General features: G+C 43.2%; 1 protein-coding gene across 2 annotated transcripts; it reads left to right on the forward strand.

Moving 5' to 3' along the window:
* Positions 1–4,484: 4,484 nt before the first annotated feature.
* Positions 4,485–18,267, forward strand: tbx2b (T-box transcription factor 2b). Of its 2 annotated transcripts, none has more exons than XM_078224617.1 (7): positions 4,485–5,094; positions 6,224–6,503; positions 8,886–9,032; positions 11,018–11,094; positions 11,515–11,684; positions 13,527–14,146; positions 16,631–18,267. In XM_078224617.1, the coding sequence occupies exons 1-7, from the start codon at positions 4,721–4,723 to the stop codon at positions 17,087–17,089; spliced, it is 2,127 nt and encodes a 708-aa protein (XP_078080743.1). In that variant the 5' UTR covers positions 4,485–4,720; the 3' UTR covers positions 17,090–18,267. The 2 variants fall into 2 exon arrangements, with proteins under 2 accessions (XP_078080743.1, XP_078080742.1); XM_078224616.1 differs by having other exon boundaries at positions 4,588–5,094; positions 6,224–6,491; positions 16,631–18,261.
* Positions 18,268–24,854: the final 6,587 nt, after the last annotated feature.

Raw genomic sequence — 24,854 nt, forward strand, 5'->3', positions numbered from 1 at the left:
GGCATATAGAGGTCAGATTAAAGATTCATTGATACACGGTTGTGTTTAAAGGTTGGGGTTGTCCTTGCTGTTTTTCAAATAAATAAACCTCGGGCAATTAAATGAATATATTCATAATTCCGGAATGCAGAGAGGTTTGCACAACAAACTCCATCAAAGTGTCAACTGACATGCAACAAAATCTGCTAACTAGATTTCTGTAAAGGTGCATGTATTTTTATCCACACAGCGATAGAAACCTTTCTGATAATGGGATACATTGTCCTTCAAACTTGGGAGCTTAATGTACCAACAGTAACCAAAGAGTTACCCCCAAATACTCAAGCTGACCCAGAGAAGACATTTATATCGTTCAATAACCTGACCATCTGGTGTATTTGGAACTTCCACCGCCCACAAAGGTTAAATACTGAAAACACGGTGCCTGAATCAAATGCTCGGGCGCTGAACAACCAAACCATGGGAAGTTGGCTATTTAGTGAGGACGGTAATCGCCCCCAAACCGTTTTATCCACCCTCTGGTCGGCAGCCTTAGCTCAGAATCTTGATTATTCTAATGGTGTTTTGAGTTAGTTTGGTTCTTGAAAAGATAACAAAATTGTATTTTCAATTGCATTTTATTCATTAGCGGATTTAATTGTAAGTCTCCGTTTAACGCTGAAACATTTCTGTATCTGTTAAAATCTAGTTTCAAAATTAAACTCTCTTCCAAACCAGTCTGTATAACTGTCCAGTTGAGATTTTTAACTAGAATTGGCCTAACAACTCTCTGGATGGGCCTTTGCGAGTAATAAATTCTTCAGAAAAAAAAATTGTTTGGTAAAGAAGGATTTACAAAAAAAATCCAAAATTAACATCCTGAGAAATTATTCATTTAAGACGAAATATTTCAACTTCCCGTCAATAGCTTTATTTACTATAGATGCAGGGTCGCATTTTGCAAATGCTGTACATTTGTTTTCTGCTAGTTTAAAAATAGCACACCGAGTATTTTTTTACAATCTTTGTACATGTCTTCCTACTGTCCAGGTAAAACTTTGAACCAAACTTTTCCCTGAACATTGACGGAAGCCCATACCCGTGTGAGTAACAGCCTGTGTTGGGTGCCGGTGCCACTGAGTTCTGTGGCGGGCTATCTGGTCAGACCATGATCAATTTTAGGTGAGGATTAATTACCTTGAATAAGAACCCCTCGACACTGGACCCGGCCTCCCCCACTGGCTTGTTGGTGAGTGATTGCGTGGTGGAAGTACGCGGGTATCTTTAGACTGCAGGTTATCTCACAAAACTGGGCTGGTAATCAGCAGAAAGTACCTGTATATATTTTGATTAAACGTTTGGGTTTAGACTGGATGAGTGGATAAAGGAACAGTCTCGGAGACACTGACCTAGTATAAATGGAGAGAGATTGTCGTTTTATTGTTGGTAGGTATTGGGAGATGCTCGTGGCGCCAGTGACACTATCTCGTCAACAGATAGAGGGAATAAAGACAAAAGCGGCATCGCACCTTGTTCGATAGAGACGCAGATGACTATCTCCCTCTCGCACACTGGCGACGGTGAGATACTCACTCCGGCTCAGCGACAACCGACTTGTTTTTAGCAGATCACAGATTCGAAACACGGGGAGGGCAGATTTAATTATCCAGAAATCGTACAATTTCTCTACATCGAATAATAAAACACGGGGAATAATAGAGTACAGTTTCCCTGGCCGGGGAATATTACTCCTGACGCTATCATTGTTTCCGTTTCCCGATGTTTCGAGTGGGAAGAATCAGGTTTGACATTAAATTAACGGGCTCACAGGAAGATTGCGGGTTCTCAGAATTGTATCCTAGGGTTAGTGCTAATGAACTTGGTTTTTTTAAAAGATAAAGATGGAGCTTTCGGCCCGGATCAGTTGTGTGAAGTCACATTGAAAAGGGCAGATGTCAGAATCTTGGGGAAGAATAAAGAATGTTTAAACTTTTCCTTTTCTGAGATGGAAGATGTGTGTGTGTCTGATTTTCTTTCTCGTTCAGCGAGGTGAGGACACACTCGGGTCAGTCCGGTCCCAGACTTGCCCAAATGGAAGGGCCAGCGACTGGAGAGAGCCGTGACCGAGCACAGCGCATCTGTCCCCCGCTTCGAGTCGGCGGACACTCCCGGGTCCCTGATGCTGCAAATATATAAAGCTAACCCAATCACCGAAACATCTCAGCGTTTCTCCCCTACCAGGGATCGGCAGATGATCTTTGATTTCCATGCATTCACCGGAGGAGATGGTGGGGGAGGCGGCTGGACGGGGAGGGGCGCTGGTCAAATTTCTTTGCTTAATGCAAAGTGACAGGAGAGGGTGCTTACTGCTGGACGTCAGCAGACTGGCGCCAAGCGCTCTCGACAAGCCGTGTCCGACTTAATCGGAGGAGATGGTTTTGAGGAACCCTTACATTTCTCACCCCGAGAATCTGCTCTGCCTCTGCCCCTCAAATTCTCACCTCAGCCCCTCCTTGACATTTTCTCATGGGCTTCTTGAGGACCGCCATCCAGATAAACACTCAACTCTGACAAGCAAATTCACCAAAAGTAATCGAAAATGTATAGAATTAAAATTAATGTTGTTTCTCCCTCCATTACTCCAGTCCTTACAAACTCAAAAGTTAGTTATGGTCTGTATATTAGACATTCACAGTGTTAAGATGTGTTATATATTATATATAGGCTTCATAGTGTCAGATGTATTCTATACATCATATAGGCATTAGGATAGTGTCAAATGTGTTATATACAGGCATTAAAATAGTGTCAGACGTATCATATATATTGTATAGGCATTATGATAGTGTCAGATGCATTCTATATACTATATATACATTAAGATAGTGTCAGATGTATCATATATTATATAGGCATTAAGACACTGTCAAACGTACCGTATATGTTGTATAGGCAATAAGATGGTGGCAGATATATTATATATATTATCTAGGCATTAAGGCACAGTCAGATGCATCATATATGTTGTATAGGCAATAAGATAGTGTCAGAAATATCATATATACTATATAGGCATTAAGGCACAGTGTCAGATGTATTCTGTATATTATATAGGCATTAAGGCACAGTGTCAGATGTATTCTGTATATTATATAGGCATTATGGCACAGTGTCAGATGTATTCTGTATATTATATAGACATTAAGACACAGTGTCAGATGTTGGGTTTACTGGCGCGTCCCGCTCGGCTTTTCCCACGACTCGCAAAGCGCTGAAGCGTTTGGGCAACTTGCTGATTGTAAAATTAAAAAGGGCAACGTCCTTATTTTCGCTGCCAGGGCTGGTTCTGCGGACCCGGACACACATAAAGACAACTCGAGTCAAAGCGAGGAACAATACCCCTTCCCTCCCATCTCCCCCCCCCCCCCCCCCCCGCCCCCAAAAAAAAACTTCTGGTCTGCTTTAGAATTTAAGGTCGCGCTTTATTTCCCAATAACTTTATCTCAAATCCTAATTACGCCATCTGGTGGGGCCCACCGCGATGAAAAAAAAATAGTCTATTTTCCCCTGAGCTGGTGATTTTACGAGCAAAGGGATCGTGGATGAATAAAAACAGCAGAAATATAGACTGAAATGTTTGCCTTTGCAAACTTTAGTGTTTCAAATAAAAATATTGTGGGTGCTTCAGACTATTGCCTTCAATATGTGATCTTGACAAAAAAAAACTGGAAATGAACCAAAACTTAAGTTTCTTTTTTTTTAACTTTATAAAGTGTTGAAGCTGTGTGCTCGGTACCTGCCCATTTACAGCAGAATGGAGGCGAATAATTGTTAAAATCGGTGCTCGAAGCAGAATTGTAGGGCTTTTCTGACCGACTCCTCCAATTCTTTACACTTGCCTACACATGGTTATATTATAATAGCCCATTTGCATCCACACACGGGTATAAAAACAATAGGATTCTAAATAACTAACATAAAATACCTAAAATGAGAAATGCAGTCTTTTCTTAATAATAAATGTACCCATTCTGGAGTAACAGACAAGTCTAGGACTTGTCATCCCTCTCCGGCTCCCTTTATATTATCTTTTATACAAGTTCACATAGATACTTATCTCTATGTTGTTACCTGCGGGTTTTTGGAGGTTTTAGCGGCTCCAGGTGTTTTGCGGTTCGCCGTGGAGTCTCTGTCCGGGGCCGGGCACTCTTAATCCGGGACGCGGGGAGGATGGAGACCGCTTGTGGGGGGGGGGGGGGGGGGGGTGTGTGGAGGGAGGGAGAAGGACAGGGGGGAAAATGCCTTCTGTCATTGGTTAATATTTAATTTTGTTGACATGTTTTCAAAGAGCGATTCCAGTGATGCTTACTGTACGTTGAAGCTTCCGACACCTTTTTCCCCACCCCTCCTCTCTCTTAACTCATCCATCCTGGCCTCATTGTCAAAACCCCGCCTTTCCAGCCTCACAATTGGTCAGGACGCGTAAAATCACCAATCAACGGGGCGGCTCATTAGCAGGACTGAGGCGAAGGGAGATCACTGCAGGAAGGATCTGTGTGTGTGTGTGTATGTGTGTGTGTGTGAGAGAGAGAGACAGACTCACACACACGGAGATTGCCGATCTGTACTTGCTCTTCAAGGAGATGGTGTAAGGGAAGATCCGGCGAGAGCGCTTCCAACAGAAATCTTCTCCCCACCCTCTTCCCCCAACCCCCCTCTCTTTTTTTTACCGGATGCACCGATGAGAGAACCAGTTTTAGCGGCGACTATCATGGCTTATCATCCGTTCCACGCTCACCGGGCCGCGGATTTCCCCATGAGCACGTTCTTGGCCGCCCAGCCTTCCTTCTTCCCCGCCCTGGCTCTTCCGCCGAGCGGGGCGGCTGCTCTCTCGCTGCCCGGAGCTCTGGGCAAACCGTTGACGGACCCCAACTTAGCCGAGGCGGGGATCCGCGTCTCCACTTTGGGACACCAGTCGGCACACCTGCGGCCCCTCAAGAGCCTGGAACCGGAGGATGAGGTCGAGGACGATCCCAAAGTGAACCTGGAAGCTAAGGATCTGTGGGACCAGTTCCACAAAGTCGGCACCGAAATGGTTATTACGAAGTCTGGGAGGTACGCATCTCGCTGAAGACAGTCCCCAGTTCATGCGAGCAGTGTTTGCCACATTCTTATTATTGCTTTAACTTCCTCAACTCGTTTGTATCTTTCTTGTTTTTAAAAAAAAAACACAAAACTGCAATTAAGAATCAGTCATCTGTTAAATGATTTCTAGCGAATTTGTGAAGTCCTTAAGAGAGGCCAGTTGACAAGATGCCAAAGGCAGAATTGGATCCGCCCGTGAAATGCGAGCGCTTTAATATGAACTCCTTTATTAAAGGGTTGAGTGGTAACTCCTTAAGGTTGTGTTTTCTGCTTGAGATTCGGATTCATGTCTCTATATTTCAAGTCCATAGAAAGAGGCCGGGCAAAGCTTGTCGACAGTTTCGTCGCTTTGCAATCAGTTTAAAATGAAATGTATTAGTTTCCATCTGAGTCTTTTTTTTGGTAACACAACTTCCGACAATGTCTCTTCTTAAATTATAGCTATCGCTCCGCGGCAAACTGCAATGCCCCCTTTTTTATGTGTGTGGAAGGAATCCTACTTTGGCCCCTTAGTTCTCCCTAGCGCTGTCTGTCTCGCTACAGAAGTTTGTGAGTTGGAAGCGATAAGTCTGTTGCTAATTATAACCTTTGATGGTAATCGGCCGATGTCTCTTCGCTGGAAGGGGCAGAACAGGGCGCAAAATAAAATAAAAATCAGCTCCCTGCGATGAGATTGTACAACTTTATAAAGTGATCAAACTTTGCGTCAGTTGTCTGGGGGGTTGAGGGGTGGGGGGGGGGGGGGGGGCGGGGGGAGACCTGTCCCCGCTTACCCATTTGAACAGAATGAATGTGTCTTGTTCATTCTCCAATTGCAATCCGGGATAACCGAAATGTGATGTGAATTAGAGAAATTAGAAATATTATATCTTTGGCTAAAATATGATTTGAGGAATAAAATGGAAGGGATCTCAGTTCAGAGATAAAAAGAAAGTCTGTTTGAGAAACCATTAAGAGTTTAGTGCATAGCTGAGCTGGGTGAGAATAATATTTTCAGTTGCACCATTTGTCGTTTTTTGACTGATAAATTGTCTTTCTCACCATTAGCGTGTGTACCCCTGTATTAAATCTGCTGCTTCGTGTGTTCCAATTCTCTTAGGAGAATGTTCCCACCGTTTAAAGTGCGAGTCAATGGGCTGGATAAAAAGGCCAAATATATTTTACTGATGGACATTGTGGCCGCTGACGACTGTCGTTACAAATTCCACAATTCCCGCTGGATGGTGGCCGGGAAAGCGGACCCGGAGATGCCCAAGAGAATGTACATTCACCCCGACAGTCCGGCAACCGGGGAACAATGGATGGCAAAAGCGGTCACTTTTCACAAACTCAAACTCACCAACAACATATCCGACAAGCATGGATTCGTAAGTGTTGCTGTAGGTCGATTTATATATTTTTCATTTTGACTGTCCTTTTTTTAATTTTAGTAAGTATTCGGGTGAGGGAAGTCAGTTCCCTCTGCTTGCCATTGTTAACAACCTTGTCATGTTGCTAAATTCCCTTTGTGTCGGTGAGTATATCCTTGGCCCCGTTCCTGGGAATAGACTTCAAAAATAACTCCCCTGTGAGAGATTTGTTAGGGATTTGGGAAAATTGACTCGCCCGTTGGCGAGCAAGTCTCTGGGAAAATAAATAAAATGCATTAAAGGCTTCAGAAAGACTAGGCCACTTTTAGTCCAGTACCGGTGCCTATAAACTGCAGCGGAAAGGTTAACCTTAATTATCCTGTATAAGATTGATACGTGTCCATTAATATAATATTTATAGAACACATTAAGCCCAAATCCCCTCGAAAACAGTACAGTGATCATTTTACTTAAATGGTTTAGGGTTAAGATAAAGGCAAATCAGGTCAAAAGTCTGCTGAATATACACCTCTGAATTCTGCTGGCTTCCAATGTATGCGCCCCTATTATGGGAGAATCCTTTGAAACAAGGAACCCAGGCCATCAGATTTATTTATTATCCCACGTTCAGGAGTGAGTTTGGGCACAAATTGTACTAAAGGCCGAAGGACGTTAATAATCTGCGGCAGATACTGGGCCGAGGTTAAGGATTTTATAATTATGCCTTTATACATCACTATTAGAGGCCTTTGTTTTTTTTCTCGCTTGTTTTCTAACGCGGGGTCAGGCTGAAGTGTGTTAATGGTATGAGTTGTGAAAAGCAGGTCAGGCTTTGTGGCGTCAGGGAGGAGAGAGAGAGAGAGAAGAGCAGAGAGTGCTGGCTAGTCCGAAAGAGCCTGACTGCTGAAAGGACGGTCTCTTTCTCCAGCCAGTGGACCTCGGGAAGAATCACTCCAGCAGTGATGTTTTAGAGGTGGACAGGGGCCAATGGAGAACAATTTGGGACCATTTATTTGCGAGGGGAATACATGTTTTTAATGCAGTGTCTGGGAAACTTGATTGAAGGTTGGAGGAATAACACTGGAGGTAAAAGCAGCCATTATGCGGCTTGCAGAAAGCGCCCTGAAGCACAGAGCATTCGACCTAGATCAGCAAGCGTGAAAAAAGAACGCCGCTCGCTTTTACTAACAATATACTCAAAATTAGAGTAAAAAGTGAAGACAGGGGTTTCAATCAGATTGTAGATCCATCAGGAGATAATGAGAAAAATGGCAAGATTCAATGGGCTGTTTACAATCTTTTGTGTGATTGGATTGCAAACGCCATTGACATTATTAATAAATAATAGAAGCTGATATTCATTTTTGAAGCGTGTATCTCGGATATCTCCAGGCTGAAGACTCTAGTCTAACGTTGGAGGGATTATAGCTGGGAACAGTTCAGAGGGATTTTCAGAGACTCAGTGGTTTGTCTGGCTGATCTAGGCTTTGAGTGGCTTGGCTCTCGATTATTTGCACGCCTGAGCGAGGAAGCACTGTAACATTTTATATTATATAAAGGCAGGACAGAGTTGAAATGACGCATCAATGCCCAGATCCAGTGTCTATCTTTTATGTGTCAGAGACAATGCCTTAGTTTCGCTTTCAGCGTATCCCAGGATATTTTTGAAATAAATGTCAGGGTGATTATTTTCCCCCTCGGTTTTCTTTTCAAACAGATTCTCATCCACGAACCCCGTCAGAGATGTGTTTTAATAATAATAATGAAAACATCGTTTAAAAAAAAGAATCTAGCCGGGGAAATGGGGGAGGCAATCGAAGTCACATTACAGCAGGAAACTGGTGACCTCAACATTCCATGTCTGTAATACGGGTCAAGATCAAACATTTCAAAGCACCTCCAGCCCAGAAGAGGCAGTTTGGAATTCCCATTTATAAAGTAAAATAAAAATAAATTGGGGTGATTTTTTATTGTTTAATATTATTCGGTTGTAAGACGCAAGTTAAAAGTAGAATGTATTGTATAATTAATCTTATGCATTTATTCATCAGTTTGAATGTACTATTTATATTTATCTACTCATGTACACGCCGTGGTTCCTATTCAATGCACGCAGCAATGTTTGCTCTTAACAAGCAGGGGAGATTAACCTTTCGATTTTTGCTTGTGTACTGAATTATTGCTAAACTACATTAGGGCAAGGTGCATATCCACTTTCCCCTGGCCCTCTCCTATGTTGTGTATGAGGAGGGTGAAGGGTGGGGAAGTGGGGGGGGGGGGGGAGGGGGGGAGAGAAACACCAAAACTGACCTGTTTTTCACTGATTCCTGGTCCCAGATATAGAAGGCAAACCGCGGGCTGCCCTTCTGTAGAATTAACCTGAGTGTTGTTCCCCTTTGTTGCTTTCCTTAGACCATTCTGAATTCAATGCACAAATACCAGCCCAGGTTCCACGTGGTCCGCGCCAACGATATTCTCAAACTGCCTTACAGCACTTTCCGAACGTACGTGTTCCCAGAGACAGAGTTCATCGCGGTCACAGCATACCAGAACGATAAGGTGAGCTCGGCACACTTCTGTCCCACTTATCCCGGGAGCTAACTGGACTCACTCATGCACTGAGTCGGGGGAGAAACAATTCATAACCGCCTCACCGTATTAATGGTTTACTTCATTCATTCAAATGTTTGGAGATAGTTTGGAGATAGTTATGACAGCATTTCCAAATAAACATTTCAATGCAGTCAAATGCTGCACTGAATTCAAAGCAATATTATTTGACGGGCGGCCGAGGTGTCCCTGAACACAAACAGCAGAGAGAATCGGTGCCTCACACTCCTGATAATTACAAGCTGCACTTTGGAGTGGGGACTCGTGTTTTAAAAGTGATAACACGCTTAGAAAGGTTTTCTTTATAAAATGATATTGAGGGAAGATTGAATGATTTTCGCATGGAACTATAAAAGTGTTTTTAAATAATGCTTGGTTAAATAATGAAATCTTTGCACCAGACGTGGGGAGATCGCGCGAGGAAGTTAGTCACCCTCAGCCTGGCCTGTGTGAAAGCTTGGGGAGAGCAGCGAGGAGTACAGGAGTGGTTAAAGTTTAGGAACACTGGGACTTTATCTGCCATGTAAAAGGCACTGGAGCAAAATCTAGATGGAAACAGGTTCTATCCAGGTATTAGATTGTGGATAAGACCTTGGTGATAACCCAGCGTTAGGTAGCGATCTCCGCATTCCTGCAACCATCTCTCTGTTGCCTGATACTTTGCTTCAAGGTGGGCCAGGAGGCGGGGGTGGTGGCGGCGGGGGGGGGGGGGGGGGGGAGGTTGGGGGGGGGGATGTTTATCAACGTTTAACACTTTACAGCGAGAATCGAAATCGATCACTGAATATTCGTCTGATCGAAGCGGAACCAGGGCTCTACTGATCTTGGCTGACAGTACCGGACTTGATGTCGCAACGTTGAAAGATAAAATTAAAGATACAGTCAGGAGGATATTGTGGCAAACATGCTCCCTTTTAATTATAAAAATAATTATTTTGTTTAATATTGTTGCCCAAATAATTTGAAGCAAGTAGACCCAATTAACAAAGAGGCTTGGGCACTTCCTCAGAAGTTGCAGAAGTTGTTGGAAGAAGGCACACGGCTTGATTCCTCTTGGACTGGTGACATTTCAGGTGTTTAATCTGTCACTCCTGGAGTGCTGTGCCCCTTTAAATACGCTAGCTTTCTCTTGCAAAGCGTGGCTGATGAATAATGGATGCAGCACAGCAAGGGAGGCAGACTTGTCGGTTAGCTGATATCATATACCATAATTTGTATGAAGTATTCATAACCCGATCACGTAACTATGCTGTTAAAAACCTTTTTAGGAGCGCTCCATAACCTTCTTATTGGCAAGTAAGATTAAATATCTCAACGCCACACGGAGAGAAGTTCTGATTTACCCAACACTGATTCAACGCATCTCTTTGAATTTGTCTTGTTAACAGAGATGCGGCAAGGACAATGGATAACCAGTATCGCTCATTTGTCTCCGCCTTTATGCAAGGAAAGGGAGGGGCAGTTGGATTATTTAATATCTTTTCATATCTTGATATTCAAATCAAACATTTTGGCTGAGTGTATTCACAGAATTTGTATCGAATTTCATTCACACCTGGCCTCGGGTTGTATCAGAGAATCCTCGCAGACAAACGCAGACGAATGAAAGCCCAACAAAACTGCGGGTACAGTTAAGGACTGTAGGTTGTCCCAAAGCTCAAAGCAGCTCGCTTGTAATGTCGGTAACATTATCAAAAAGAAACAGTAACCATTAATTTGCACATGACCGTCTCTCATAAACACATAGGGATAAATATTGGCCAGAGCACAGCTCAGTAAAATTAAGACATCTTGTTTTTTTTGCCTAGTCCCTCAATTCCAATGCTGTTTCATTTTAATTCGCTGCTCCCACAATTAACATTTCTTAGGAAGAGGCGCTCATCGTGTTTCAGTTTTTGTTAACTGGAATTCTTTCCCCCCTTTTACTTCGGCAGATAACGCAACTTAAAATCGACAACAACCCCTTTGCAAAAGGATTCAGGGACACTGGGAACGGGAGAAGAGAAAAAAGGTAAAATCACTCAACAGCCGACTCAGAGCATTTAGAAATAATTTCTTAAGGGCAGAGAGATGGTTTTCTCCCTTTACCCCGGGTGATTTCCCATCTGGATAGTTCTCAATCTGAATTGCGCTGGCACAGACTGGCGGAATGGATGGGAAACTCGCCGTTTCTCTGCTGGATGTGCGGGTTAACAGTGTGCACCTCCTGGCGGCCACTAACGGGATGGCATCAGAGATTGTTGGGAATATTGTGTGGGGAGAGAGGGCTGTTTTGTTTTAATTTTAACTTTTAATATCTTCATATCGTAATTCTATTCTGATTTATATTTAAAGATAGGAATTAAAACGTATTATTTCTCAAACAATAACAGTTTAAAGCCCGCCATCGGTCTCATTGTAACGCTGTTAGGAACGAATGTTTGATTTTCAGAAAACAGCTTTCTCTACCCTCCTTGCGGGTTTACGAAGATCATTGCAAAGGTGACCGAGATGGTGGCGATTCTGACGCCTCCTCCAGCGACCAGCCGCCGGCCAGGGAGTCTCTGCGCTCGCCCTTAGCTGTGGACCCCGTTTCTCTGCAATTCAGCCAAGTATCCAAAGGTGAGAGATAGGGAGGGAGGGGTTGGGAGGGGGAGGAAGGCGGCAGAGTCTGATCCCAATCCAGAGATCAAGGGCGAGCGGTTTGTTGACCGCATGGCGCCCCCCAGGTAAACCACGGGGCCAGTGGCTTAACCTTTAAAGCTTGCTGTCATTATTTGCTCCAGTAAATTCTAATGAATGAGGGCAGGAGACACCGAAACACGGGAAAATATCAACTTTTAAAAGGGCTAAAAGACGTAATGAATATAGTGAATATAAAATCAGTACATTACCCTGAAACTCAATAGGAACTCTTTAAACCAAATAAACAACTCTCTGCTACTTCTGGGGAATGTATTTCGAGATAAGGGGAGGAACTTCTCGCAGAGAGGGTGGTGAATTTATGGAACTCTCTGCCCCATAGCACGGTGGAGTCTGAATCGTTGCATGGTTACAAGAGGGAGATAGATATATTTCTAATAAAAAAGGGGAAAGAGGGATATGGGGAACAGGTGGGGAGGTGGGTTTGAGACCAGGGAGAGATCAGCCATGATCTGTTTGAATGGCGGAGCAGGCTCGAAGGGCTGAATTTGCCGACTTCTGCTCCTAATTCCTATTTTCCTAAGAGTTTTAAAGTTGGATTCCGTGACTATTCAACATTAAGTATTATTCCCTAATTACTTCAGGACGGGGGTTTGTGTTGAAATAATATATACACAGGGAGAGATTAATGGATTTTGGTGATTTAAAAATGTACATTACAACACTACAGCCATTATAGGTGAGAGGAGGACAATTTAGTTTGAGTAATAAGTCATTTTTACTAGTGAAAACGACACGAGTACCCCCGAGTGTAAATGCCTGTGTGTTCTATTTACATTGAAACATAAATGATCAGCGATAAGGGGTGTAAGGGTTTCTTAAACTGAAGACTAGTGAATCCAGGGTTTATGTCGCTGGCTGAGAGGCATTGAACCCATTGCTGATCTCAGCCTCTGAATTGGAGTTTAACGTTGCAGCCGTGTTGCTAATATTAATTGTTAGTTCCAGATTGGTAAAACATATTTTCTTTATTAATGGTTCAGACTACTTTCTCTAAAATATTACTCTACTCAGTGTTTTTTTTAAAAAGAAACACAACGCAAGCAAATAATTGTACTTAACCCGTTAGGAAAATCGATCGCTGGGTTTTGCACTGTGCAGTGTCAATTCAAAAACTATCTGCCTTTCAGCCAATGTTCTAATTACATGCTAAAGACATTCATTTCATAAAAGCAGAATGCTGTTTGCGTGTGTAATATTTGTATAATTCTAAAGTCCCCTCGTGCAGACATTGGTGACCTGATTACAGAAAGTGAAACCAACCTTCAGTGTAATATTTCCAAATAAGACTCAGGTATACAACTGACATCAGTTGCCATTCATACGCGGCGTTTCCCTTCCTGCTTTTAATAATCTAGATAGAGTTATTGTAGAAACAGTTTTAAGAACTGGATTCTTCAAGGAATCAAAGACTGAAATAAAGACAATCAAAAAGGGGATATAGTATTGAGAAAATATGAAAAAAACGGGATTTATTTTAACACATTTTTGTTATATGTTAATATGAGTAACTTTAAGTCGAGAGGGATATTTATCATTTGATCTACCGCGGGCGTAGATGAACTAATTTTGTTATATTCTGAATTGAGTTTTTAATGTATTTGCGTTTTTTGAGCGAGATATATGAAATATTATAACTCATATTTAAATATGCACCGACTCTCTAACCAATACCTGTGGGTGACTGAATGCTGAATATCTTTGTGTTATTGATGCTTCTTCAAAGTTTTATTTATATTTGATTTACTTCCATCTCTTCAGATGACAAGTCCGGTGCGGACAGTGACCCTGAAGCGGAGAGACGGGAGGAACACTCCACCGCGATCAGTACCAGCCCCCGAACGGCAGCGCCCCGAACAAACACTCCACCCGCCGAACATGCGGTGGGAGACTCGTCGCATCGGCCGAAGCCAGGATCTATCCCGGAGAAAAAGAAGGAATCGCTGGAAGCGAGGAGGGACAGTGATATCTGCTTTAGTCACAGAAGCTCGGAGAGAGAGAAAGGCGAAGGGAGGAGGAAGGATGAAGCGAAGAAGGACAGTGAATGTCTGAGTAAAGATACTTACTCCCCGCTTATGATACAGACTGACGGCCCCTCTCATCTGAACGCGGGACATTTGCAGAGCTTGGCTTTCTCCGGGTTACACAGCCAGCAGTTCCTTAACCCTTTAAATGTCGGACAGCCCCTCTTTATTCACCCGGGTCAGTTTGCAGTCGCTCCCGGAGCTTTCTCGGCCATGGCGACCGGAATGGGACATTTATTAGCCTCGGTATCGGGAGCCGGCAGCTTGGACAACGCGACCATCACCTCGGCCCAGGGCTCGGCAGGCGGAGGCCCCCACTTCCCTTTCCATCTCTCGCAACACGTCTTGGCTTCTCAGGTAAGCAAGGCGCCCGAGCGGCGAGTGTTACTTTTAATTGGCCTGAACTAGTTTCTCAAGCCCACCTTGAGTGGGAGATTTGCCATTAAATATAAACATTGAGGTGTAGAATAAATCATCATCCAATCGCAGAGAATGAAATCAACTGTTAATTTTGGGACCTGAACCGTTTGCAAATAAAACTTTTTAAAAAAAACATAAAACATTTCTTCCTGACCCCCTCCTATATTTTCTCGCCTTCCCTTTTGATGTTTGGGGGCAGCAGAGACAGAGTCCCAGCTTCAGTATCTCGGAACATTGCAATTAGATTACAGCAAGAGAGGGAAATGGAGAGAGAAAAACACATACCCTGACAGGGAACGGGGAAACCAAAGGGCAGAGACAGAATTGGAAAAAAAAAACAAGACAGGAAACATTAACATAACATAAAACAGCGAGAGGGAGAGAAAGGGGGAAAACAATCGAATAATGAAAAGAATTGTGTAAGAGGGAGAATGGAAGGGGAGAGTGTGAACTGTTTTTTTTAAAAATTGGGTTATGTCCTTCAAGCTACTATTGCCTCTGCGATGCTCCCTGTCTTGTCAGTCCTGAGATAATTCTATGAATTGCAGGTTAATATTCCGACTTTGTCTGATAACACGAGGGAATGCATTTAGATGCAGCATTGAGTACAGAGCTAAATCAGTATTCTATCAAAGTGAACAGCCGGGACACTGATGGACTCACAGGATTTGGATTCCAAGTGTTACACCTGGAACATTCATTCTAAGCATCCTGATCAGCCTTAATCCGGATTCAATCATTTATTCGTCAAAATAGCGACGTTTTAACTCAGGTTGAGGGAGTAATTTAACTGTAACACCCCACATTTTAACATGAAATCATTAAATCCATGTTGAGTGGGGACTAATCAATAACTTATAATCCATGCCCAACAGCTCTGAGCAAAGGTCCATGGATGACTGATTGCCAAATCCTGTCCCTGTGAGTGAGTCAACAGGCTCCACAGTCCAAGCCCATGTTTGAAATAGATTGTGTGTGGGTGTGTGGGTGTGTGTGGGGGGGGGGGGGGGGGGGGGGGGGGGGGGGGGTGGATTGTGCAGCAATATGGCAGATTCCCTTCATCGAATTCATAATGATGGGAACAATGTCTCCTCTTTAATTGGGTATGGCTGGAGAAACCTTAAAGTGGGGAGCGCTTTAGGTGTTTTACCCTTTGAAACAAAGCAATAGTGAAACTTCTACAATATGCATAAATCTATGATATAGACTACATATATTGAAATACATTAATGTGTATATTCAGGATGTATATTCATTATATGTAGAGAGTGCATATATATATATATATATATAGGACATATGTGTCTGCGGTGACAGGTATGAGTCCATTTTAAAAATGTCGTTCTGTGTGGGGCCGATTAATCAACCGTTCATTTGGCTATTTATACAATTTGTTCTGACAATGCTTAGATTTGACCATTGGATAAATTAGCATTGTAATGGTACATTGAGTTTTATTTAGTCGGCCATCAAGAATTCTGACAGATTCAATTGTGTTTGGTTAAACTGGATCCAAAAAGATACCGGGATGATTGCAGACCTAGAAAAATAAGCATATTTCTTTCTCTTGTTTATTCATTTATCTACACGCCAATAGTTCCATCTCTTCATGCACAGGAGAGTATGCTTTGTGCATGCGGTTAATAATCTTTCTTTCCAAATAAAGAATTCCTATTCCAATTATGAAGTTTTATTGTCAAATTAATGAACTGTTTTATTGGCGTTGATCTGTGTTTAAAAGGGTGCCAGATAATGCACGGCGTGCAGCCCTGAGAATGCAGTTTAATACGTTTCAGCTAAAACCCGGAGAATGGGGCAACTCCCATTGCAGAGTCCTGCACCTGTGGGGTCCTTGTAGCTGAACAGAAACTATCCAGCCCTCTACTCCTTGATGGGCAGCTGGGTAGAAAGGCCAGAGTGTTTGTATACCTTTTGGAGTCTCTTGGCAGTTCCGATTGGGAATCTCTGGGATCAAATTGAACATTCAGCTCTGCGTTTTCAAAAGCCCAATTTGTTCATCCTTCAGCGTGCCTTTGATCCAATGTTCAGGAATAGAGGAGCAGAGTGAGGCCATTCAGCCCCTCCAGCATATACGCCATCCAGTTAGATTGTTTTGCTGATTTATTGGCTCCGTGACCTTGAATATCTGGAGCCAGAATTTAAAACAAATCTCAGAATTTTAAAAAATTTTCAGTTGATTCCTGGCCTCAGGAGGGAAAGTTCTAAATGTTCCCTATCCTTTCAACCCAATTTCTTTCAGAGCCTCCATCAGATGTGTCACCAGTTGAGAAGGTTGCTTTCTTGAAGTTGTTTCAAGTGGTGCTAAATGTCTTTTGAGTTTGCTCTAACTCTTCACTGTATGATGGTACTCACCAGCTGTTTTTCTCTGCCTCCCCCTCCCCTTCTTGTTTTATAATACAGGGGATCCCAATGACTACTTTTGGAGGACTCTTCCCCTATCCCTACACCTACATGGCAGCGGCCGCCGCAGCCGCCGCTTTGCCCAACAGTTCCGGGGCCCCGTCCTCTCTCCATCGGCACCCCTTCCTGAGCGGCGGACGACCCCGGCTTCGCTTCAACCCCTATCCGATCCCGGTCTCCATCCCGGCTAGTACCAACCTCCTCACCACGGCCATGCCCTCGGCGCTGGGCGGCTCCGACAGCAAGCTGTGCAGCCGAGGCTCCAGCCCCGTCTCCGTCGGCTTGGCCTCCGAGCTCAACCACAAAAGCAACGGAGGCAGTTTAAGGACTGGGGCCAGCTCCCTCTCCCCCAAGCCCAGCGCCAAGGAGGCGATCAACGAACTGCAGAATATCCAGAGATTGGTGAGCGGCTTGGAGAATAGCCGGGAGACACCTCCAGCTCGGGACTCTCCTAAATGAACCACTTTGATCCATTGTTTGGGCATCGGGACTAGCAATAGATGCACACAAAAAAAGAACTTCACAGTGCAGATACCTTCAGCATCCGACCGAGGGGAGAGGTGGGGGGTCGGATGGTGCCCAGAGGCAGTGGCACCTAGTGCTCACACCGTAGGGATAGGAGCAGAAGTGTTATAGGGACCGTTGTAAAATGTGGTGCAACTTGCAGTAAAGGAACGACCACTTGGCTATAAAAAAAACCCGCATAAGATAAATGTACCTTCACACAAGAAAAGAAGGAATTTTGCTATTTATGTAATTAATTAGTAATTTTGTGTAAATAAGCTATGGATGGCAGAATATGCAAATCGGTATTAATTTATTCAGTTGTAAATTCGCGTGTACATATATTAGAGTTTAATTCCTTGCATTTTAATGTTTTTTTCTTGTTTTGTTTTACACACAAACATCACAGTATATTGTAAATGAAATATATAGCGCATTGGGAAAGTGTGTGTGTGAGAAAGAATGAATGAGTTTCTAATTGTGTTTTATAAGTCTATTCCGCCTGCTTTCCTGAAAACGGTTTTTAAACCACAATGTGCCATCCATTACATCAATGCTATTCCAGTGTTACCTGTTCTTTTTTTAAAAAAAATAACTGCTCTCTGTACTGTACAATGCTACAGATTTAAAATAAATCAAAAAAGAAACGTTTCTAAAGTCCTGTGCCAGCGGGTTATATAAAGAATACCGCTTTCACCTCAGGTTGGCTTCACCTCTCGGTGTGGATTCCCAGTGGGACTCTCACGGGGCTATCTACAAAGCGGCTTCAAATAAAAAAACAAAAAAAAAGTATCTCAAATTGTGTTGGTTATTCGGGTAATCTATCAGCAATTTAAAAAAATGAATTCTCTCACAACTTTCAATAAATATTTTGAAGTGAAACTTCTGCTTGTGATACATTTAGTTGAACGTGTGTCTGTATGGAAGCATAAACCTGTGTGTGTGCGTGTGTGCCTTAACGTGTGACTATATGTGTACACGTGTCATTGTATGTAAGTATTTACTTATGTGTATTTGACCCTTGCAAAAATAATTTGAAATTGTACGCATAATTATTAAGGAATATGTCACATTAAAGGACCTTAGTCCCAACCCTTGCCGTCAACGATGAAAGATATAAAACTCAGCTTAACTGAATCAGGATTGAATGCTGAGTACTTTATGGGAGCAAATCCTTGTTTTAGATCAGGATTCTGGTATATCCTATGTATATACAACATGCTACACTCTCTCACATGGCCTCTGTCATACACTGCGATTCCATCCCGCAGAAAATAAATTAATTATTACAAATTCTGAAGGGCATGTTCTCTGGAAGGTGTGATAAGCAGCAATGGATTTATTCTGACCGGTTCAACTTTAGAATTTATCTCGTGCTTGGGATCCCTTTTGCCTGGACCCAGTGTTGAATTTCACAGATTGGCGTTGTTTGAGGTGTTGGATTATGTTAGTTTTTGGGTTATTTTCACACCGCAGCTTAATTCAAACGCAGAATGCACCATTTGAATCTTAAACAAGATGCACTTGGACCCGCTCTGAACATATATGAGAACTTCTCACTAGCGTTTCAGCAATAATTATTACACTGTGTATAGTGATAGTTGCGCATCTCCTGGCGGCGGTGGATTGCCTTGGGATCGAATCTTTAGTACTTAGAAAAATAAAAGGGCAGAGTTTAAGGATCTAATAGTTCAGGTGAATGGTCATGTTCCTATTTAGGCACTTTGATTTTAAGTGGAAACGCAGCAAGGCGCCACATAATATCAAAGGAGTTCAGCTTTTATACTCAAAATATGTCATAAATGCACAAAATACCTCTTCATCATCTGGAAATAATACACTGAGGAAGTGGCTTCAATGAAGTGATCGATATAAGGAAATTATTCCAATTTTTTCAAACATTTCTTAGAAGTCGCAAAATGACTTTTTAATCAGTTAGGCGTCTACGTGGGAATCATGACTGGTCTCCGTGTGTTAAGAGGGGACCGACTCCAAGCACAAAATATGCAACCCATTTTATAGAATCCTTTAGTTTAGGGAGGCCAAATGCAGGATGGCTGAACCCATGACCTGCTTGTTGAGTGTTGGGGTGAAAGTTCTGGCGCGGCAGCATAGAATGGGAATTGGGAGGAAGGGGAATTCTTGCTCCCACAGAAAGATTGGGGGGAGGAACCGAATCCTAACAAAGTTAACCAAGAATGGAGATTCGTTATAACCTAGAGCTGCATTCATTGTCTCAATGTCCCACCTCATCCACATAGTCGCACACACATATACACAAGAAGGACATACACACAGACCTGCAAAGACACAGGTCCATGTTCATAGGCACACACACTCAAACACATAACACTCAGGCATCCACCCAGAAATGTACCACATACGCACAGACCAGATAGATGTTTACAGATGAACGGCTCATATAGATGCACTCCAACAGAACAGTCACACAGAAACACGTCTGCTCCTGGGCATGCACTCACAAACATATACACGCACAGATACCTACTCAGGTACACGCACACATATCAGCTGAGATATACAGAGCTGGACTGCTCACAAATGCAGACTCGCATATGGACACCGAAAACCTCACTAATGAATTAGTCTAAAGTATTTCACATTTACCCAGCCCCGTTCGCTGAAGATTTCCTTCTCGTATTCTCTTGAATTAATTCTCGCCAATGAATTTAAACGAGATTCACTGTTCTTGCAACTAAATCCACAAACGCATGCCTGAGAAAGTTATTGTCAGGTGGGCTGCGTTTAGTAGATTTTAAATTTTTCCAGAAAGTGCCCAAAATGTATGTTTGAAAAGTGACCTCGCGGATTTCGCCGTTCTCCTGGCTAACAGGAGACCGCTTTCCAGTCTCATATAGCCCAGAAATTAAAAAGAAAAAATCACTTTGATGTCTGGATTGATGCGAGGTCGTGCTTAAGTACTTTAAATTCAACCTGGCGGCTTTAAGTTCAGACCATTAATGTATGAAATAAACAGTCTTTTCCTCGCCAATTACCGATTACTCCGTACCGGCAAGATTTACGAGGCTTTGTGTCAGAAGTTGATGGCTTCATTATCAGTTCCCTGCTGAGATTTGACGCTGTTTGGGCGCCACCTCCCGGACTGGTGCAGCATTGCTGGAGGGGGGGGGGAGGCGGGGAGAGAGAACTTCCAAGTTGCTCTGAGACTGGCAAGAGTCACGGACTTGGTTCCAGTTCCTGTTTTTAACGCACTTTCACTAAATGCCGAATTAATCCCGACAAAAAGTGAACTAACTCAGGTGCGCAAACAGGGGGAACTCTCAGAAGTTTATACACATTGGGAGAGTCAATTTAATGCTGGCAAGAAGCAAAATTGTGAGGTTAGTTTTTAATGAATGAAGAAGTGAGATATTTTCCCGTTCATTGACAATTCTCGAGGATCCTTTTGGATCTTTTGGATCCAGCACTTGTTTTCTGTTTACTTTCCACTCGTTGATTTACGATCGATCTTTATTAACTGCAGCATTCTCGGTAAATATTTAAGCGTATTCATTCTCTATGGGCGAATCAACGGCATTTTAACCGCTGTAATATTGATCGTTGTTGTGGTCTAGCTCAGCTCACGGGGCTGTGCTTGGGGTGAAAGCTGTTCCCTCCGTGACCGGGAGAAATCCATGTTATATTTATGTTCTGGGGAGACACATTTGTACACACAGCTGGCCTCAGTGCGTGCAATCTCCATCAGGATTATACTTACCACATCGGATCTGTGAATGATAAAGGTCACATCCTCAAAATTCCTGAAGTAATTAAAATGTTTAAAAAACGTTAAATTTTGCACGATTTATATAGCGTACATGTTGCCATGGACAACAGTGTGAGACTGAGTCTCACTGCTCTCTCTCTCTCTCTCTCTGCTGTTGTCCTTAACATCCCATGGCCAACTTCATTTCCACACTTTTGAGTAGTGCAGGACTGACCCGACGTTGCAAACAGCAGCTGACTAACTATTGCCGCCCGGATCAAAACAGACCCACAACGGAGAGTTGTAGAGAGGGATATAGAGAGGAAGACACATTGAGAAACAGCCATAGAGTGAACGATAGTGACAGAGAGACACAGAGACCGAGTGACGGCGATAGAGGGAATAATAGAGACAGAGGGAGAATGGGAGATGTTATTCGGAGAATTGTAGGGACAGAGAGACTGAGACAGAGATGGAGAGAATTAGAGAGAGGCGCGGAAAGAGAATTATAGAGATAGAGAGGGAGTGGGAGATAATTATAGAGAGACAGAATTATAGAAACAGAGAGGGGGACAGCAATAGAGGACAGTATGCATTAGACTGAGCTTAATGGTCTCACAACCAACAGATCAGATCAAAGCTCTGCAGTCCTGCCACAGCTAGTGGTGAGTGCTGGTGGCCAATTAATCAACTAACCGGGGGTGGGGTCCAAAAACATCCTCATCCTCAATGAGGGGAGAAATCAGAACATCTGTGTGATCAACAAAGCTGCAGCATTTGCAACCATCTTCAGTCAGATATGCGGAGTGAATGATCCCTGTCGGTCTTCTCCTGAGGTCCCAGAATTACAGATGCTAGTCTTCAACCAAATCAATTCCCTCCACATGATATCAGTGCATTGTATAAAGCAAAGATGAAGGGCCCTGAGAACATCCTGGTACTGAAGACTTGTGCTCCAGAACCAGCCATAACTCCAGCCAAGCTGTTCGAGCATAGCTACAAAGTTGCATCTACCTCCCAGTGAAAGGTTGCCCAGGTATACCCTGTCCACAAAAAGCAAAACAAATTCAACTCAGTCAATTACTGCCCCATCAGTCTACACATGATCATCAGCATATGGATGGAAGGTGTTGTTGACAGTTTGGGTTCCACCAAAGCCACTGGGCTGCAGACCTCATTACAGCTTTGACCCAAACAGGGACCATAGAATCATAGAATCCCTCCAGTGCAGAAAGAAGCCATCTGGCTCATCAAGTCTGCACAGCCACTCTGAAAGAGCATCCCATCCAGGCCCTCCCCTATGTCCTATCCCCATAACCCCATGCATTTACCTTGGCTAATCCACCTAACCTAAACATCTTTTGACACTAAGGGCAATTTAGCATGGCCAATCCACCTAACCCGTACATCTTCAGACTGTGGGAAGAAACCAGAGCACCAAAAGGAAACCCACAGAGACATGAGGAGAATGCACAAACTCCACACAATCACCCAAGCCAGTAATCGAACCCGGGTCCCGGGCAGTGTGAGGCAGCAGTGCGAACCACTGCGCCACTATGCCGCACAAAAGATGAAAGAGTTGAACTCAAGAGGTGAGGTGGCTGTGACTGTCCTTGACATCAATGCAGCATTTGACTGAGTGTGGCATCAAGGTGCCCAGTAAAACTGGAGTCAATGGGAATCAGGGGAAAAACACGCCACTGGTTGGAGTCATACCTAGCACAAAGGAAGATGGTTGTGGTGGTTAGAGGCCATTCAGTTCAGTTCCAAGGACATTGCTGCAGGAGAACCTCAGGGTAGTGTCCAAGGCTCAGTCACCTTCAGCTGCTCCATCAATGACCACCTCTCTATCATAAGGTCAGAAGTGAGGATGTTTGCTATTGATTGCACAGCGGTCTGTACCATTTGTGATTCCTCAGATACTGAATAGTCTGTGTCCATATGTAGCAAGATCTGGGCAACATTCAGGTTTGGGCTGATAACTGGCAAGTAACTTCATGTCCCATAAATGCCATGCAATGACCATCCTCAACAAAAGAGAATCCAACCATTGCCCCTTGATATTCAATGGTATTACCATTACTGAATTTCCCACCATCAACATTTTGGAGTTAATATTGACCTGAAACTGAATTGGACTAGCCATATAAATACTGTGGCTACAGAACAGGTCAGAGGCTGGGAATTCAGTGGTGAGTAACTCACTCCCTGACTATTGAAGCTTGTCCACTATCTACAAGGCACAAGTCAGGAGTGTGATGGAATACTCCCCAATTTCCTGGATGGGTGCAGCTCCAACAACACTCAAGAAGCTCAACCCAACCCAGGACAAACAATCCACTTGATCCAGTACCTTAAGCAGGCACTTCCTCCACCATTGCACAAGTGACAGCAATGTGACCATTTACAAGATTAACTGCAGCAACCTGCCAAGCCATCCTTCGATAATACCTTCCAAACTTGTGACCTCTGCCAATTACAAGCACAAAGGCTATAGACATATGGGAACATCACCACCTGCAAGTTCCCCTCCAAGCTACTCACCATTCTGACTTGGAACTTTCTCGCTATTTGTCATTGTTGCTGGATTAAAATCCTGAAACTCTTTTCTTAATATTGGCAAATGTTAATATTTTCCATTGATTCCTGAGTCATGAATGAATGTGTATTTTAGATCCTTCTTCACGAAGATTCCCTCCACATTTTAAAACAAAACCCATTTATCTTTAAAACAAACAGAAAATGTTTGAAATATCCGTGGAGAAAGAAACAGAGAGACACTAAATTATGTTCAACTTGAGCTGTTTCACTTTATCAGGCCACCCCTCTGCTGGATAATAAATTCTTTTATTATAAATGTACAGGAGTGATGATTAAATGAGTTGGTCAGAATCTCATTACTGAATCTATGTATTACGTCTTTCTATCACTCTGGATGGGTACATGAATAGGGAGGGAATAGAGGTTATATGGACCGAGTAAGGACAGAAGTTTTAAAAAAAGTTTATTTAGGGCATCATGATTGGCACAGGCTTGGAGGATCAAAGGACCTGTTTCTGAACCGTACTTTTCTTTTACTTTATTCTCTTGCAGCTGTATCTACTCAGTTACTGCAGCTTCCTTCCTATTTTTATTCTTTCCTGTGATGTGGGTGTCGCTGGCATTTATTGTTCATCTTTAATCGCCCTTGAGAAGATGGAGTTGTAGATACACCCACAGTACTGTTAGGAAAGGAGGTTCAGGAATTTAACCCATCAAAACAGTGAAAAATGGTGATTGATTTCCAAGTCAGAATATTGTGTAACTTGGAGGGGAACTTGCAGGTGGTGATGTCCCCTTGTGTCTGCAGTCTTTGTGCTTCTAGACGGTAGTGGTCACCAGTTTGGAAGTCGAAGGAGGCTTGGTGGGTTGCTGTAGTGCAACTTGCATATGGTACACTCAGCTGCTACTTGTACAGTGGTGGAGGGAGTGACTGTTTAAGGTGGACTCAAAGGTGTAATATCAGCATTTTTGGATGACACCAAATTATGGGAATTGCAAACCGCAATATTGATTGTGAAAGAGTGCAGCAAGATAGTTTGAAGTAGCAGCTGAGTGTACCATATGCAAGTTGCACTACAGCAACCCACCAAGCCTCCTTCGACTTCCAAACTGGTGACCACTACCGTCTAGAAGCACAAAGACTGCAGACACAAGGGGACATCACCACCTGCAAGTTCCCCTCCAAGTTACACAATATTCTGACTTGGAAATCAATCACCATTTTTCACTGTTTTGATGAGTTAAATTCCTGAACCTCCTTTCCTAACAGTACTGTGGGTGTATCTACAACTCCATCTTCTCAAGGGCAGGTGCAGTTCAATGTGGAAAATGTAAAGTGAAACATTTTGGGAATAAAAGTAGGAGTATAATGGTTCTGTTACTGCAATTGTGATGCAGCGAATGTGAGTTTGATGCCTGCTGTGGGAATTGGAATTGATATTCTTCCATGTG

The sequence above is a fragment of the Mustelus asterias genome, chromosome 12 (assembly GCF_964213995.1).
Source record: "Mustelus asterias chromosome 12, sMusAst1.hap1.1, whole genome shotgun sequence".
Taxonomy (NCBI): Eukaryota; Metazoa; Chordata; class Chondrichthyes; order Carcharhiniformes; family Triakidae; genus Mustelus; species Mustelus asterias.

Bases quoted from the DNA above. Each gene is read 5' to 3' on its own strand.
- tbx2b (XM_078224617.1), top strand. From the start codon at position 4,721: ATGAGAGAACCAGTTTTAGCGGCGACTATCATGGCTTATCATCCGTTC. The intron at 11,095-11,514 runs GTAAAATCACTC...TTTGATTTTCAG, and splicing joins AACGGGAGAAGAGAAAAAAG to AAAACAGCTTTCTCTACCCT. The intron at 14,147-16,630 runs GTAAGCAAGGCG...TTTATAATACAG, and splicing joins AACACGTCTTGGCTTCTCAG to GGGATCCCAATGACTACTTT.